Source organism: Brachyistius frenatus, unplaced genomic scaffold (assembly GCF_029030835.1).
Source record: "Brachyistius frenatus isolate BFR_SWC_R1_liver_20210118 unplaced genomic scaffold, ASM2903083v1 Contig_6, whole genome shotgun sequence".
Lineage (NCBI taxonomy): Eukaryota > Metazoa > Chordata > Actinopteri > Embiotocidae > Brachyistius > Brachyistius frenatus.
Window position 1 is genome coordinate 838,607 of NW_027210605.1, and position 16,544 is coordinate 855,150.

Genomic DNA, 16,544 nt, shown 5'->3' on the forward strand with positions numbered 1-16,544 from the left:
CCACAGACAGGGAGAGAGACAGCGTATGTTGTGGTTGTCTAATGGAGATAGAGCTAGGCTTTGTTGCCTGTTGGAGAAAGGCTGGAGGCTAGATGTGAAAATACAAAACGGATTAGGACAGGATTTGTATTATGATGCTTCAGTTCCAGCACATTTCGTCATTGTTTTCCCACATTTCCTACCTGTATGCTTGTGTGGATTCATTAATGATGTGCAGACAGTGACAATAGACTGTTTTTGGAAACTAGTCTTCATATGAGAGAGAAGTTATTTGCCTTTGACAGTGAATACTTCAATAATGTGGGAGAGGTTGCAACATGTAGTCACAATGCTGCTACCATAATAGTTTCTCAGTGATGCAGGTGCGCTCTCTGAATACCTTGGGTCATGTGGTTGTGAGATTTTAAAGTCAGTTGTCTTTGGATTTCAAAAAGGCAGTATCACAGCCTGCCATTTCTGAGGCTATCCCAGCTTTCTCCCCAGCTAGAGCAGGAAGTTTGTCACAAAGGCAGCGGTGCACAGACAGAGCACAGACTGCAAAGGAGGGGTGCAGATGTTTGGCAGCTGTTTCATCCCTCCATCTGCCCCCCTGGCACCAGCACCTCTTAAACACCACACTTTAATGGAACTCTCCTGACCCTCTTGTGCTCTCTGCTCTCTCTCGCTGACACAGGCAGAAGGATTTCAGATTGCCCAAGAATGACTGCTTTATCTAAACAGAGCTCGCAGCACAGAGAGCGGACTTTCAAAGGCTCTGTGGATGTTTTTGGGCTACAGCTTTGCCAGGTGATTTTTATGACAATAAAATTAGACTTCAATGGCACAGCAAGAGAGGCTGCCAGACAGCTTAAGCTTTGATTGCAAACAGAGGTAGGGAGGAAAGGAGGCAGAGCGTGTCTTGGGGTCTTCTACACTTAGCTCACCTTCCTGCCCATTTAATGTGGTTGTTCTTGTCTTCAAAGGCGTTCCACTCCTCTTTTTCCAATGACAATTCAACATAGCTTAAAGCATTACGGCTAACATAGCCTGCAACTACTCATTCTGTATATCTAATCCTCTATTTGCTTTTAACTGGCCTTTCAGTAGTAGCCTGTAACATATAAACATCTCTATCCGGTGCCTCAGATAGAATCAGCTAATGGCCGCAGGTGTTTACATTACAGCAGTTTCCGACAGGGGACTTGAAAGGGTCTTGGTTTTAACTATATATCTTCCTCTCTTTCTCACTCCCCCCCCCCCCCTCTCTCTCTCATTGTCTCATTATTTTGCTCTCTTACCCTTGCTGTAAGGTTGGTGAGGTCAAATCCACCCCAGTGCTCCTCCAACATCCCCCAGCCATCAGCTAAGTTTGTGCCCAGAAAGGGGCTGACAATCCTGGACAGGACAATAGGAACAGATCCCCCTTTGTTTGGGCCTCCATGGGCCTGGTGACAGTCCCAGTAAACAGTGGGCACAGGCTGAGGCCAGGCTGGGTGAGCAGCACTGAGGGGCCTTTGACAAGGGGAACTAAAGCAGAAAGGCAGAACAAACAGTGTTTGAACCTTCTGTCAACGACACACAGAAAAAAAGAAGCTGCCAAAAGTCTAGCTATAATTCCTCTCAAATATAGTTCAATACATTTATAAAAGAAAGGATACAACTCTGCCAGTAGTATACCTGCGAAAAGCATTGAAGGCAAAACTGTAGTGAGTCGAACAGCTGGCTGCACATTCATGATGATACACAGGTTTTATGATCAGAGCTAATAATGGTGAGCTCAAGATCTTTATATGTATTTTCTGGTCAGTTGCTTCTACTCGTTTTAGGTAGTTCTTACTACATTTAGCTCAAACTAGCATTTAGCCTTGAGCATTTTGAGCTCACACACATGCACTCTTCCCACTAAGACAATCTGAGTAAATACGCACCTCCCCAGAACTCTCCAACAGGTTGGAGCATGACGCTAAGCTCCAAAGAAGACCACACAGCAGTGTGGTGAAACATCCCTGGAAAGCCCTTCATAACCCTGTAACATTTACATCCCTACATAATGTTGTTCTCTCATTATCTTTCTTTTTATCTATGCTCAGTTCTTTCCGTCTGCCTGGTTAACTCTGTTTAGGAGCTCAAAGCATGCGGTCAGAGGTCAGATTAATATTTATTTCATGTGTTGCCTTAGAGAGCAGCAGGCAGCAGTCCTTTGAAGACGTGTGGATGCAGGGAGGCGGATGAGGTTTGATGGAGGGGGTGGGGGGTCCAAACAAGGAGACCCACTGATGATACAGTAAAACTTTTTCTTTTTTCTTTTCAGGGTAAACTGACCCTCGAACGAAGCAGTGTGGGGTCGGGGTGCAAGGACACGAGAGGGTGGAGGCACATTTTTTCCTTTCCTCCCCACCCTGTCCGCCTGTCCTGTCCTCCCCTGTCTACGTTTTTGGCGTAACCCCACTGTGTCCAATGCACAAACCAACGGCCTGTTAAAACAGCCGAACCAGGTGGAGCTGAGCTATTGCAAATGTTCCCCTTCTGATGTCTCACACTTCCAGGGGCCTCATGAACATATGAGACACAGCTGTGAGACAGGCAGGAGAAAAGAGAGGGGGTGGGTATATGAAACAGCTTTGAAATAGTTCACTTTGTGTAGCCCATTTAGGTTTGGGTTATGTCATTTTCTAAAATCTGCTTTCAGTATGAAATTATTAATCGCTTTAAAAAGTTGCACATTTTTAGCACTTCATTTTGAAGTGCTAAAACTTGATGATCAAACAACTAAAACTCCAGTTTCTCCAGATGTGTTTGCATAAAAGAAGAGTAAATGAAAACGTTATTGCCAACTCAGGGTTTGATATATCATTGTCCCACTGAGAGACAGCTGTACTAGTGTCGCCATCTTTTAGATTGGTAGTGTGTATTACTAAACTCTATGTGTGATGAGACCAGAATCATTTCATTTTCAGAGCCACTTCATCGAGAAATAAATTTACACACAAGATTTCTTAGCACAGACTGTAATTTGTTAACTCCTGCAGCAACAAACATTTCACTGGCATTGCACCATCTTGAGCTCATAAGTAACTCTCATGGCTTCTTTTTAAGCTACTTGAAGTCTCTGTAAGCTAAAATATTCAAAAGTACTTTTATTAGACTTGAGTAATAACAAATAAGTTGCCAATTTGGAACCTAATACATTCTTTGTGGGAGCTCTACTTTATTTGTTTGGCAGTATTATAACAAATGAGTTTAATTACAACATGTCCAAATGACCTGCAAAGATTTTCTGCTGTGGAATACTTGATTATCGTATTTAAAATGCTATACCTGGCGGTTCTCATTTCTATCACTAACTGCCTGCTTTTGCCTGTTTGTGGTCTGTCCTGTCACCTGATATGGTACTCTGGAACACCGGAGTAGCTTGGTTCTGATTTATTGCTCTCAGCAGTCCAGCCAGACCCATCAGTTATAGTCTGTGTCACTGACAGTCAGAGATACCGTTTTAGTTAAGCTTCACATAACGCCCAGCTTAGTAGCGCTTATCCATTGCAGGATGTTATCACTCAGGCACTCTGTCACTTGTGTCATCAGCGCAGAGTTCGGGCTTGACACTGAGCTGGTCTCCTTACCCAGCCACATACTTATCAGCATCCATTACTGAGGTGTGTGGGCCTGATAAAAGCTCTACCCAGTTTCATGCAGCTCAAAGCAGAGGTCCCATTTAGATTCCTGTCTGTATAGAAAGAGGCCTTGCCCCTTTGACTCTTGCTCTCATCACTCTGTGAGGCTATGTTGGTCTGTCAATCAGAGAGGACCCTGGGTGATCAGTCAACTCCTCTTTAGGGGATGCTGGTCTGAGGAGCCATTAGAGAGTAGGCGGCATAGCCAGACTGGCCAAAAGCTGATGAGAAACAGAGGAGCAGGAGAGCCTGAGGTAGAAAGTGGGGGGGCTGAGGAGCAGGAGGTGGATGTGCTGAACTATGTGGATTGTGAAGGGAGGGCAGCTCTGTTTTCTATTTGTGAGGATTAGGTTGACAGATCTGTATTTAGTTTCTTTGGGCCTCGAGCTGCAGCTAATCCCCCTCACCTGCAGCGGGTCCCCTCCCACCCCCCCCTTTCTTTCCTCTGACCCTGCAGCCCCCTACTTCCCCCGTGTTCCACCCTCCTGCCCAGCACAAACACTCATCCCGAGACAAGCACATGACTCGTTGCACTCTGTCTCCTCAGGTTAGGGCCTCACACTCGACACAAATCTCTCGTGGGCCAAAGGAACAGCAGGGGTCTCAGGCTTTCTGGAACAGAAGAAAAAGGACCCCGGCAACCTGCAGTCTTCAACATATTACGATTTTTTTTTTCAGCTCGGGTGAGGGATTATTCCTCATCACTAAGAGATAGCAATTACTCAGAAATTAAGAGCCATTACTACGGAAGCAGCTTGTCAAAGCCACTCAGGGGAAAGGGGGACCTTTGGTAAAGCTGCACATTAGGAAATATTCAGGGTCAGGTCAGGGGCACGGACCTCTTCTCTTTAGATCCTGGCTCCCACACACTCTGACCAGGCCTTCACACTGTGAAATGAAGACCACAGTGCCTTTGCAAACACACACAGCATGCCTGCCAACAATTCTAAAAGGTGGGGACTCTGGATGACCTAATAGTTATAGAATCTATGCACATTTATCTGTTTCTAACAATAAAGCTGCATGACTGCAACATGACGCAACAGAGACAGCAACAGGTTTTGAAGGGTTGTTGATGAAGCAGAATGTGCACTTCCTCAGGGTGTCGTATGTATTTAATGTCATTACAATGTTTGGAGCTAAAAAAAAAAAAAAAAATGCTGTAATTAGTCAGTAACTGTCTGATACAGTAAACTAAACTGCGAACAAAATAATGAGAAGCAACTCACAGAACCCTGAAACACATGTTGGCCAGCATCATCGCCACAATCATCACAATTATATTTAAAAATCACTTCCACATGGCTAATAGAAACAATATATATTTGGTTTCTAGCACACTTTAACCACAGCCAATTAAGCCTCCACCCACCCTACTGAAACCACACAAATGGGGACACACACATACAGTAGACACACGTTTGGACAAGTAGCAGCAAGCTCCGATAGAGGGTCTCATTACTGAGTGCCACAGAGGGTGCTAATGGGGATTTTTCCCAACACCACCAGCATACTCTGGCCTCTGACTACCTTACACCAATGAGGTGCTAACTGGCCCACACACATTTCTGGATCTTATTAATGGCCTCAGGTTGCAAATGTGCCCTGACCTTTAGCTTGAAAAAGGAGAGTGGTAGCTTCTTACAGTCACTTTCAGGCTAAAATGTGTGTTTAAGGACATAAATAGTTACTAATTTATGGAGAAATAAAATTGGATTTCATTAAAATGTATACTGTACAGGTGGGTGCAGTGCAATATTTTATATCCTTGTATGTGCTACAATATATCATAATGCATAATGCATTTTATAAACTGCCACATGGTTTTTGACTGGCTATTGTCAAGTGTGGTGTATACATACACCCACTTTGTGCTTAGTAGTTACTTACTTTTACTTATATAAAAGTAGTAATTCCTAAAAAAGTAAAAGTAAAATTCTTTGCATGCACATTTCACGTGGTCTTTTTGTTGTGCAAGAACATTGAAATGATTTAAGTAGGTAAAAATTCCTCGTATTATTTAGCCATGAGATTTATTCAAGTAAAATATACATTAAGTAACAGGAGATGTAAAGGACAATACTTTAAAACTGTTGTTAGGTGCAGTAATTAAAGCAAGACATGGTAAGCAAAAATAGTCTATGGTTTTGTTTCATGCAGGTCAGTTTTTTTTTTTTTTTTTGATTTCATAACATGTCTTTAAAACTAGGGAAACATCCAACACATTCAGGATTTCATTTCATTTCACTTAATGTGTCCGGTTATGAATGATATATGACTAGACCCCACTGTAAAAACCTTCAGAGTATAGATGGAAATTAAACTGGAAAGTTTGGTGGAAAGTACTAAGGAGAGTTTTGGAAAAGAATATGATAAATGATTCACTTTGATAAAACAACCTTGTATTAAATCCAAAAACATGCACCTCAGGTCAGGTTACCTGGCGCCGCGCTAGTGGCAGCCTGCTGCAGCAGCTCCCCCCTGAGAGCCCCCCTGCTGTAGCGAAGAAATTTCCCCTCGGGGATTAATAAAGTGTATAAAATAAATAAATTAAAATAAATTAAAAAATTAAAAAGAAAAATATTTCTGAAAACTAACTTCCTTTAATTTCAATTTCTTTAAAGGCTCAAAATGAGTTATGTTCTCATATTCTCACCAATAAATCTCTAGTTCAGTAGCACTTTTAGATTTTTTTTTTTAATTATTATTATTTTTTTAAATATTTTTCTTAACGTTGAGAAAATTGATTTTGAATTTCCTGATTAGTGGGGTGATAAGACAAGGAATTGTTTGACTGTAATATATCAACAAAATTCACCCAGTTAAAATGTTGAACCCTATTCTCTATAGTGTCTTAAGTGGCTTTAAGTAGCCAAAATGTAGGCTGCTTTACTCCAGGGGTTTGTCTGGATTGTCATATTCATTTTTCAAACTTGAATGTCATTTGGAAACACTGAAATAAGCTGCATTAACACATATCACGACGTAAATACCGAATAAATACGGTGAAAGTAATCAAATTGGGTCGGTGTCTGTGGTCTCTGAAAACTCGAAACAACATTCAGCCAGTCGCGCAAAAACGCGCGAGAGCTCCTCTCGCTCTTTCCGCGGGAAACATCGTGTTAGGGAAGTGAAGGTGAAGCGGTAAGATCTACACGATGGGATCCCGAGAAGCACATTTGTTTTCTGAAGTTGACAAGCTCCGTGCTCAGCTGTTGAGTAGTGTCGAATTCGCGACGGACTGCCAGCGGGCAGCAGAAGAAATCAGCTGGTAAGTTCACAACCAATCTTCCCGGCTGCCGGCTAATGTCACGTTTAAGCGAGGTTAGCGCTTCCTCCTGGTTCTCAGTTGAAGAAAACAGGTGACATTCACGGTGACATTTGGGTCTGTGTTGCAACAAATTGCAGTTTAATTAAACTGTGCAGTTTAAGCACATTTATTTAATTGAGAAGGACAAGCTATTTTGAACACCTCGCAGTACGACCCAGTGAAGTTCAACAGCACCATATTTTTTTACAGTGTCCAGTATGACATTTCAAATAAATCAAGACCTTTTTCTATCAGATCGATTAACACTTAAACATTATAATTCCCTATAAAGGGAGTTATTGTTGTATTATACTTGATTCTTCACCTGTCAGTGGTTTTAATGTCATGGCTGATAGCTGTATGTTCGACAGTATAGTGTTTAACATAATCATCTTAACATACCGTATTGTTTGACAGATAATCAGTTTAGATAGTTTAAAAAAAATAAATTATTATTATTTAACAAAAACATGGGTTAGAAATCAAATAGATTTATGGAATAAAAAAAAAGTAGAGCACGAATTGTGTGGTTTTCAGTGAATCCGAGTTGGGAGTATTGAGGATAAAGTAGATATGATCTGCAATATATTTTCTTTATAATTGTTTTGTCTGCAAGCAAGAACAAAACAATATGCTAATCTGTTAAGACAATATGTATGTGCAGTATACTGTGGTGCAGTAGATGTCTGCTTCATATCTCTGTGTCGACAATTCTGCAAATCAATGAACAGCGTTGCTTTTCCATCATGTAGCACGTTAATTTGTCAGGTATTTATTTCACTGGTTTCCTCAGAAACAAAAATTATTGTTTGATTGTTGTATCCCTAAAATGCTTCTGTTTGTACTCCGCTGTATAACCATAATCGCAATAAGACAGATTATCCTATGTCCAAAGCGATTTACGACATTGACAGTAAAGATTATTGCGTTGTTGTTAGATGATTTTGGTTTTGATTTAATGTCATCTTCACAATCTTTATTTCCAGCAGGGAAATTTTGAACCGCATTGAAAGCGTAATCCTTGGAATAGTTAGCAGTCTGTCCAAAGATGAGGCCCCTGTCCTGGCACTGACCAACAGATCCAGCTGGGCCAACGTCAGGTAACTTGATTCAAACAGGCTGCAACATGAAAAGGTTTTCATCTCACTCTGAACACTGCAGCCATTTTAAGCACGGACTATGTGGGATCCGCTTGACCTTTCAAAGATAAACACAAGCAGTCGTGTTGTCTAAAGAAATAAATCAACATTTACCGACAGTTTTCTGTGGGAGGCCACACAAGATGATTAGATGGATGTTTAATTTCCTTAAAGAGGAAATACACGTTTCAAAACCGTCTGACTTTATATAAAGGGTGTTTTAAGCAGACTGCAGCGGCAACCAGGTGGAAGATAAAAAAAATAAAAAAAAATGAACAGTCAACTTTGGTTCAAAGAGACTGATGCTGAAATAACTTCCTGCTACCTAAAAGATGACCGTGATAAGGGATTGAAAAGCACTGCGCCTACACACAAACATAAATTTGTAAAGAGCTTTAATGTGACTAAAATGTGGAGACCTTATGCTGAGAACAAAGCAGTCCGTCTGGTCTTGTTTGGATCAAAACTTGCTGCAGCTGACAGCACGTTCTGGCTCAACCCTTTTAAATTTGAGAGTCCTGCAGACTGAGTGCCAGAGCAGGAAGGTGAGGTACCGACGAGCCGTCTCACAGGTAGCCCTCGGGGTGTGGGGACTTTTTAGATAACTTGCAGGTGTTTTCAAAGCTCTAAAAGTAAATGTCAATCGGTCGAGATTTCTTTAATGGCCACTTTTCTTGCCTTGTGAACTTCCACATCTTTCTTTCATTACTTCCTCCTTAAGTTTTGACAGTGCCATCGGCCTTCAGATGAATTCAGGACACTCGGTCACCACCGTTAGAAGCGACTGTCCCTCATCTGCCACGAAATTTGGTAAGAGGATTCACACACCTCTGTCTTTTGTGTTTTTTGCTCCATCTGCAACTTTTTCTGTTCTTGACAACCAACATTCCTTTTAGTCAAAAAGCCGTTACAGTTGTATGGGACTTCATGTGGCTTTCATTTATATTCATTGTGAACACATGTACAAACTGCAGTAAAAGTGAGACTTAGTTTTAGGTGACAAATGGGCAGAGACAGAACATGTCGAAAGAAGTTTTAAGGGTCCCTTTACCACATGAATACAGAATATGTTTTTATTCCTCCGCCAATCTTTCAAAACAGCGATATAACATGTACTGTGCGATAGTGAATTAAGTGTTTTATTGTGTGAAAACGTATGTTTCTTTGTTTCTCTGTTCAAAGCACAAATTCTCAAGATTCTCTCAGTCATCTACAGACTTGTGCAGAGCAACTCGTATGCTACTAAAAGGTTATTTGTCATTGATGCACATTTCCCTTCGACAAAAACAAACAAATTCACCTTTGTTTTGCTTTGAATTGCAGAAACTTTCTGATATCACAGTTTGCTTCCACAGAGACATCTATTACAACAACACGCAGCTGTTTGGTTCACAGAAAACTGTTGACGGTATAGTAGACGACATCTCCTGCATGCTGAAGCTTCCACGCAGATCACTACATGTGGTAAGTGTGTGTCTGTCCATGCTAATGTGAGAGACTGTTTACATGACTGTGTGATTGTATGGCAGAAAAAAAGAAGCCTCAGATATTGAAAGGTCGTAGCAAAACATTCCTTTGGATATTTGCTCAGGTCCCACAGATGAAATCTGTTAGTTTAGTTTGGTATTTTATTTTTGTTCTGCTTCATATGTCAGGAAACACCTGTGCAAAAAATATGTCTCCTCTGATCAAACAGAAATAGAATTTAAGTTGAATTGGAAGAGGCAGTGTTGGAAATGTGTTGACATCTACGTGTTAAATTGTGTGTGTGTGTGTGTGTGTGTGTGTGTGTGTGTGTGTGTGTGTGTGTGTGTGTGTGTGTGTGTGTGTGTGTGCGTGTGTGTGTGTGTGTGTGTGACTTTTGTGTCCTTAGTTGGCCACGTCCAAGGGATTAATCTCAGGTGACCTGTGTTACTTGGAGGAGGACGGCACGAGGATCGACTGCCACTCCAGCTCTGCTGTAAGTCCCACCAACTGAGGAAGCATTCATGTTACAACACTTAAGAAATATGACATCAACTAAAGCTGGACTTATAGATTCACACTAATGGGTTACGATGTACCTCCTCAAAAACATAACTCCAAGTCCGAGTTGCTGCAGCTCGTCAAGATCTTTTTATTTCTATTTCTTAATGTCACAATGAACGAATGAATGACGGGACACATTTTGACCCCTTGCAGAAATTATAAATCCAGCTCAAGACTTAATGGTATCCTGAGGAGTTTTCATCCTGCCGGCATAAATAAAACAAATGTCCTTTTGCTGGTATCCATAATGTCCAACAACACATGCTCTTACCTTCATAAAGCACTTTCAAAGTCTTTAAAAAAACAAAACTACATTGTTGTCACCGACTTCCATGCTGCTTTTCTTCTTTATACGCCTCTTTCCCTGCAATTACATTGGATGACTGGCAACAACTCACACTGTGCTCTTCTGCAGTTGACAGAAATATGTATCATATAACTGGCACATGTCTTAATAAAACCTGTTATACAGACATTGCTGTACATGATGTGTCAACAGCTCCACAGAGTACCTCGCCGTCGACCAAACCAGCAGCAGAACCACAAAGGTTTAACGAGCTTATTCAGTTTTAATAGCCTTGTTTTGTTTTCAGGCGGTTTCAGTGTCATCAAACATCGCTGGGATAAGAAGTATCCTCTGTAATGTGTTTGTGTATTTGCACATGCCTTTCCTTTTCGCAACACTTTGGTAGTTTTATAGCGTGTACTTCATGTATGTCTTTCTGTGTGGGGACAAGACTGCTTTCCTTGACCACGTTCAGATATTGTGTCCTCTGCACGATTTGTCCTGATAGTTGAGAAGGATGCGACGTTCCAGAGACTGCTGGATGACGACTTCTGCACAAAGCTCTCTCCTTGCATCATCATCACCGTGCGTTTCCACTATTTGGGGGATTTTGTAAATGGGACTTTGTATCCCAATTATCTGAAAAGCAGTTTTAGTGTTCCGTTTCGTGAACAGATGTGTGTTTGTGTGTATCAGGGTAAAGGCGTGCCAGATGTCAACAGCAGGTTGATGGTGAGAAAACTTTGGGACATGCTGCACGTCCCCATCTTCGCCCTTGTGGATGCAGACCCTCATGGTACTACTCATCCTTCTAAATGCAAACCAGTTGAACTCTCGCACTTTGCATGTTTCCACACATTTAGCCACACTTGACTCTCTTTTCATCTGCACACACACACACACACACACACACACACACACACACACACACACACACACACACACACACACACACACACACACACACACACACACACACAGCTGGATTGCATGTCCCACTAAGCCAGCAAATAATAACACCTGTCCAGTACGTCATGGTGCCTAGTCTGGCTATTATTCCCGCTGGCGTGATCTTCTCCAGGCGGGATGGCTCAGTTTCCGTCCATCTCTAACCCTTTTCCCATTGCATGGCGCGACGCATATGTAATGCTTTACTTTGTTCTATGCTCCGTTACACATCTCGGAGGATAATTGCTGTGGTATGTCGGTGATTGCAGCGTGTGTCTGTCTCGCCCCCTGATTTTCCCAGGCATTGAGATCATGTGTATCTACAAGTACGGATCAGTGGTGAGTCCTGCCATGCCAGTTATTCCTGTACTCTACATTATCCCATGTGGCCTGTTCAGTGTCTCCCTGTTAGCGATATGTAATTATGCCGCTCTTTAAGTAAAAGAAACAAAAACAAAAAATGGACCAATCACACATCTCAGAATATTTAAACTGACAAGGTATAGAGTGAAAATGTTGAGAGATTGTGTGGCGATGTCTTTTTTGACCTCTGCAATGTTTGTGTAATCATTAACTTCCTTGTGAACATGTGTTGGGCATAACCATATTATGAAGGTAAAGTGCTGATTATGTGTGTGCTTATTTGAGACTCTGAGTTTAAGCATGTTGTGTGTGCATGCGTATGCATGCGTGTGTGTGCATGCGTTTGTGTGTGTGTGTGTGTGTGTGTGTGTGTGTTTGTGTTTGACTGGGCGTGTGTGCGCGGGTTTTTCCACAGGCGATGTCGTTTGAGGCCCACAGCCTGACCGTCCCCAGTGTTATGTGGCTAGGCCTCCTCCCCTCTGACCTCCAGAGGTTTGGACTCAGCTTTCGCTACTTCCTACTTCCTCCTCCTGCCTCTAATTGGGATTATATTCTGGGGACATTTAGATTGTTTGTTTTGGTTTCTGTTGCTGTTTCCCTCACTTTTTTTCCCTTTCAAGAAACTGCATCTGAGAACATATTGAGTTTTAAGTATACATCCCCTTAAACAAATTTAGGTCAAAAGGGTTCTTTGACATACATTTAATTGCAGTCTGTACAGTTTTTCCTCTGTGTTCACCCTAAACATACAAATAACTCCTGACTGAGAGTCTGTTGAAAATGGGATTTAACATTCTGCAGGGACATCGTCCATCAACAGAAATGTCCTCGGGTTGTTGACCAAAATAATATTAATATTACAATCAGGATTATTTTCTTTAGGTTGCGTGTTCCGGAGGATGTCCTGATCCCCCTCACCAAGAGAGACGAAAGCAAACTCAACAGCCTCCTCCAAAGGCCCTATTTAAGCAGCCAACCAGACTGGCAGAAAGAGGTGAGAGAGAAAACAATGGAACGAGGTAAGAGCTGTAGGGTAGAGAGGAGGATGGATGTTAGGAATATGAGACGTCTCTGGCTCCGTTGGAAGAACAGATATTCTACTAATCATAAAGTTGGCAGTTTAATCCCTGGAACCTCTTGTTGGCATACTGGAGTGTCCTTGGCCAAGACACTGAACCTGAAGTTGCTCTCTCTGGCAGCCGAGCACCTTGCATGGCAGCTGTCACATTTGGTGTGTAAATGTAAGGGTGAATGGGAGGCACAGTTGTACAGAGCTTTAAGAAGTGCAGAGCATTTACAGTGTATAGAAATGTGTGGGTTAATGTGAAGTGTGAAGGAGGAGAGATTCTGAAATGTATAATTTCAAATATTCGAGTGATCTCTGATTTAAACATTATTTTAGGAATGAATACATTCGATTTGACCAAATTGTGTCCTGTTGTGTGACACTTAAGACCTTTTTGCTGGTATTCTTTTTTTCCAGGGTGACCGTCGGAACTTAAAATCTCGAGCAGCCTACATTCACTTTCCAAAACCTTCCAAAGCATGATAACAATAGGCAACAATTATTGCGGTGGTGTGATATATACTGTCAGTCAATTTGTCATTTTGTCAAGTTTAACTCACTCTGGCAGGGTTCGCCAGGTTGGAGGTTGGCGAGGGAGAGACGGCGATGATCCCTGGAGAAATTATCCAGCTATTGATAAACACCACTTTGACCACACACGACTCATTTAGCAATGCAATCATTGAGATAACACGGGTGGAAATGATCAATAATATGCCCTTTTTCACTGTTTACCATAATATCAACTTTTTGAGAGGCTGGTTGCAAACAGCGCACGCAGGGTGTGAGGCAGTTTGTGATTTGACTGGCTGACCATAACATTTAGTTTATACAATATGGATGATGTAACCTGCCACACTCAGCTCCTATGAGCCTAGTATAAAAGTAATAATAGTAGTAATCTATCTATCTATCTATCTATCTATCTATCTATCTATCTATCTATCTATCTATCTATCTATCTATCTATCTATCTATCTATCTATCTATCTATCTATCTATCTATCTATCTATCTATCTATCTATCTATCTATCTATCTATCTATCTAGTATAGACAATGTTGTTCTGTTCATTTAAAAAAAAAAAAAAAGGTTTTGTTTATTACAGGTTTATACAGTTTTAACCTGTTGCAGGTGAGATGTGGTAGAGGAATCCGTGCGAGAGGACTCTGAGGTCACTGGTACTGAGGATATAGAGTAGCCATTCTGTTGCAGAGTGTCTGTTAAACAGAGTGTTTGTTTGCACAGCTTTCTCTTGAACGCCCCCTAAAAGTGTGCATTTCCCCCTGTTGCAGATGGAACTGATGCAGCAGAGTAAGGTAAAGGCTGAAATACAGTCCCTGGCAGCAATAGCGCCAGACTTCCTCACCAGCATCTACCTGCCCAATAAGCTGCACTATGGAGGCTGGGTATGAGCACAATGCTGCCACTCAGTGGAATAACAAGAGAACTGCTAAAGTTGGTTTCAAAATTAAAGACAGATCTTGGATGCAGCAGTTTCACCTGAATTTATCAGTCAGAGGGAAATGTGAATTTAAGTTTGTTTGTTTTGTGGTGTTTAAATGTTCATAGACCTTGTGTGTGTGTGTGTGTAGTTTATTATTTCAGAAATATCTCATCATATTTAAAACGCATGTCATCCCTTTGACAAGTCAGATCAAGTGTTTGGTCTTTATATCCTTGTTGGAACTGCTTATATTCCCAAAATGTTTGGACCTGCTGTTGTAAAGTCATCAAAGACAAATTGTCAGTCAGTTTACTTTTACTGGTTTACAGTTTCATGTTTTTTCAGCGGTGCCTTGCAGGCATCACAAACACGGACATGCAAAGACCACAAGTGTGCTCATGACAATTTAGTGGTTTGGAGTTCTATCAGTGAAGGTTTTCATTCATAAATATACAGCATACCAAGAGTTACGCTGCTGTTCTTCGTTCACCAGCAGTTGTAGATGGTGTACAATAAATTGGAGAATCGTTGATGTCAAGGGACTTTACCAGGAATCCACTCAATGTTTAACGCCACCTATTCAGGATTTTGTTTTATTCATGTTCAAATGACGGACAAAACACTTTTTGACAAACAAACAAAAATTTGCGGCGGAGGAGCGGCGCCATGTTCAAATGACAGACAAAACACTTTTTGACAAACAAAAACAATTCCTTTAAATTCCTTGATATTTCTTAGGGTCATAGTCGAGATTCTCCTGAACGGGAATCCAGTCAACGTTTTTCGCCAGCTATTACAGATTATTTTTAATGAATATTTTCAATTATTAGGAAATTGCCTTTGATTTTCTCAGTAACTGTAAGGTATAAACTCTTGATATAAAGTAAGGTCAGGAGGGACTTTAACAGGAATCCACTCAATGTTTAACGCCACCTATTCAGGATTTTGCTTTATTCATGTTCAAATGACGGACAAAACACTTTTTGACCACAAAAAAAAAACAAAACTGTGCCTTTAAATTCCTATCCACTATAGTATCTCGTCCAAAACATGGGAAAAAAAGTCATACTATAGCATTTTGTCCAAAATAAATTGGACCAACAACCTTCTGACTGAGAAGCACCAGCACTAACCACCGCACCATGGTGCCTGTGAGAATGTTATTTTCTTTTGTCCTTTTGACAACATGCTATAGTATGACTTTTATTTCATATTTTGGACGACAATGCAAAGTCATGCATGCATGTCGTCCAAAATATAAAAAAAAAAATTCATACTATAGCATGTCCAAAATATTAAATAAAAAGTCATGTCCTCCAAAATATGAAAAAAAAAAGTCAAAGATTTGAAATTTTGTTAGTTGAAACACCATCAATAGGCCAAAAAAAAAGGTTATTTTATTTTGTCCTTTTGACGACATGCTATAGTATGACTTTTATTTCATATTTTGGACAATAAATTCCCGGTAGTATTTGTGTTAAAGGGGCCCTCTAGGAAATAGTTAAAATTTGAGTTGATAAAACCAAAATGTTATTTTATATTGATAACAACATGTTCACAAGCATTTTAGGTTTTGTCAATCAGACGAAACTGGAGGTGAAGGGCAATAGCTCCATCTGCTGGCATTAAACTGAACTAAACATACAGGCTACTGTATTGTATAAACACCGTCAAGTTAGTGAAATGTGTCCCTGTCGCCGCCATAATAATGCATCGTTCAACCTAAAAAAAAAAAAGAAGTAACTTTTGTGCGAACATGGTTCAATGTTCCAATGAAAGAAAAGCCAAAACCAGGTAACCTTGAATAGCATCTCGTGAGAACTTATCTTGCAATGCCTTTACCTTTGCAAACGTTCTGAATTTCCTACAATACGTAATCTTTCTCATCAATACGTTATGTACATTATTTGTAGGTAAAAACTTATTAGGGGAGGGGAAACGGTTTTTTTTATTATTAATTTTATTTAAACAAATTATTGCATTTCTCTGGTGTTTTTATTTTATGTTGTAACTGTAAAACGTTGTTTTTTTTATGTGCACCTGTTGCACTACAAATATTGTTTTCTTTCAAATAATGTCTCATTTAAAATGTAAATGAGGAAAATATATATATATATTTTTTTTTTACTAGAAATGTAAAGTACAGCAGGGAAAAGTTTCATGGAATCTTTCAACTTTAGTCTTAATTTTTTTTTTTTTTTATTTATTTGTAATTTATTACCACGTTATTTCCAAAATACTAAACTCGAAGCCTTTTTTTTACAAAGTGTCAAACGGAGATTATAACTTGAAATGAACTACGGAGGG

General features: G+C 40.5%; 1 protein-coding gene across 1 annotated transcript; it reads left to right on the forward strand.

The window, feature by feature from the left end:
- The first annotated feature begins 6,808 nt into the window (after positions 1–6,808).
- Positions 6,809–14,259, forward strand: spo11 (SPO11 initiator of meiotic double stranded breaks). Its single transcript, XM_069689161.1, has 13 exons — positions 6,809–6,921; positions 7,947–8,060; positions 8,821–8,909; positions 9,282–9,348; positions 9,455–9,563; positions 9,973–10,059; positions 10,721–10,757; positions 10,889–10,998; positions 11,110–11,209; positions 11,663–11,700; positions 12,140–12,216; positions 12,607–12,718; positions 14,086–14,259. Exons 1-13 carry the CDS (start codon positions 6,809–6,811, stop codon positions 14,203–14,205), a joined length of 1,173 nt encoding a protein of 390 aa, XP_069545262.1. The 3' UTR covers positions 14,206–14,259.
- Positions 14,260–16,544: the final 2,285 nt, after the last annotated feature.

Excerpts from the sequence above, each read along its gene's own strand:
- spo11 (XM_069689161.1), top strand. The coding sequence starts at position 6,809 with ATGGGATCCCGAGAAGCACATTTGTTTTCTGAAGTTGACAAGCTCCGT. Across the intron at positions 8,061-8,820 it reads TCCAGCTGGGCCAACGTCAG|TTTTGACAGTGCCATCGGCC; the intron begins GTAACTTGATTC and ends TTCCTCCTTAAG. Across the intron at positions 10,758-10,888 it reads AAACATCGCTGGGATAAGAA|ATATTGTGTCCTCTGCACGA; the intron begins GTATCCTCTGTA and ends GACCACGTTCAG.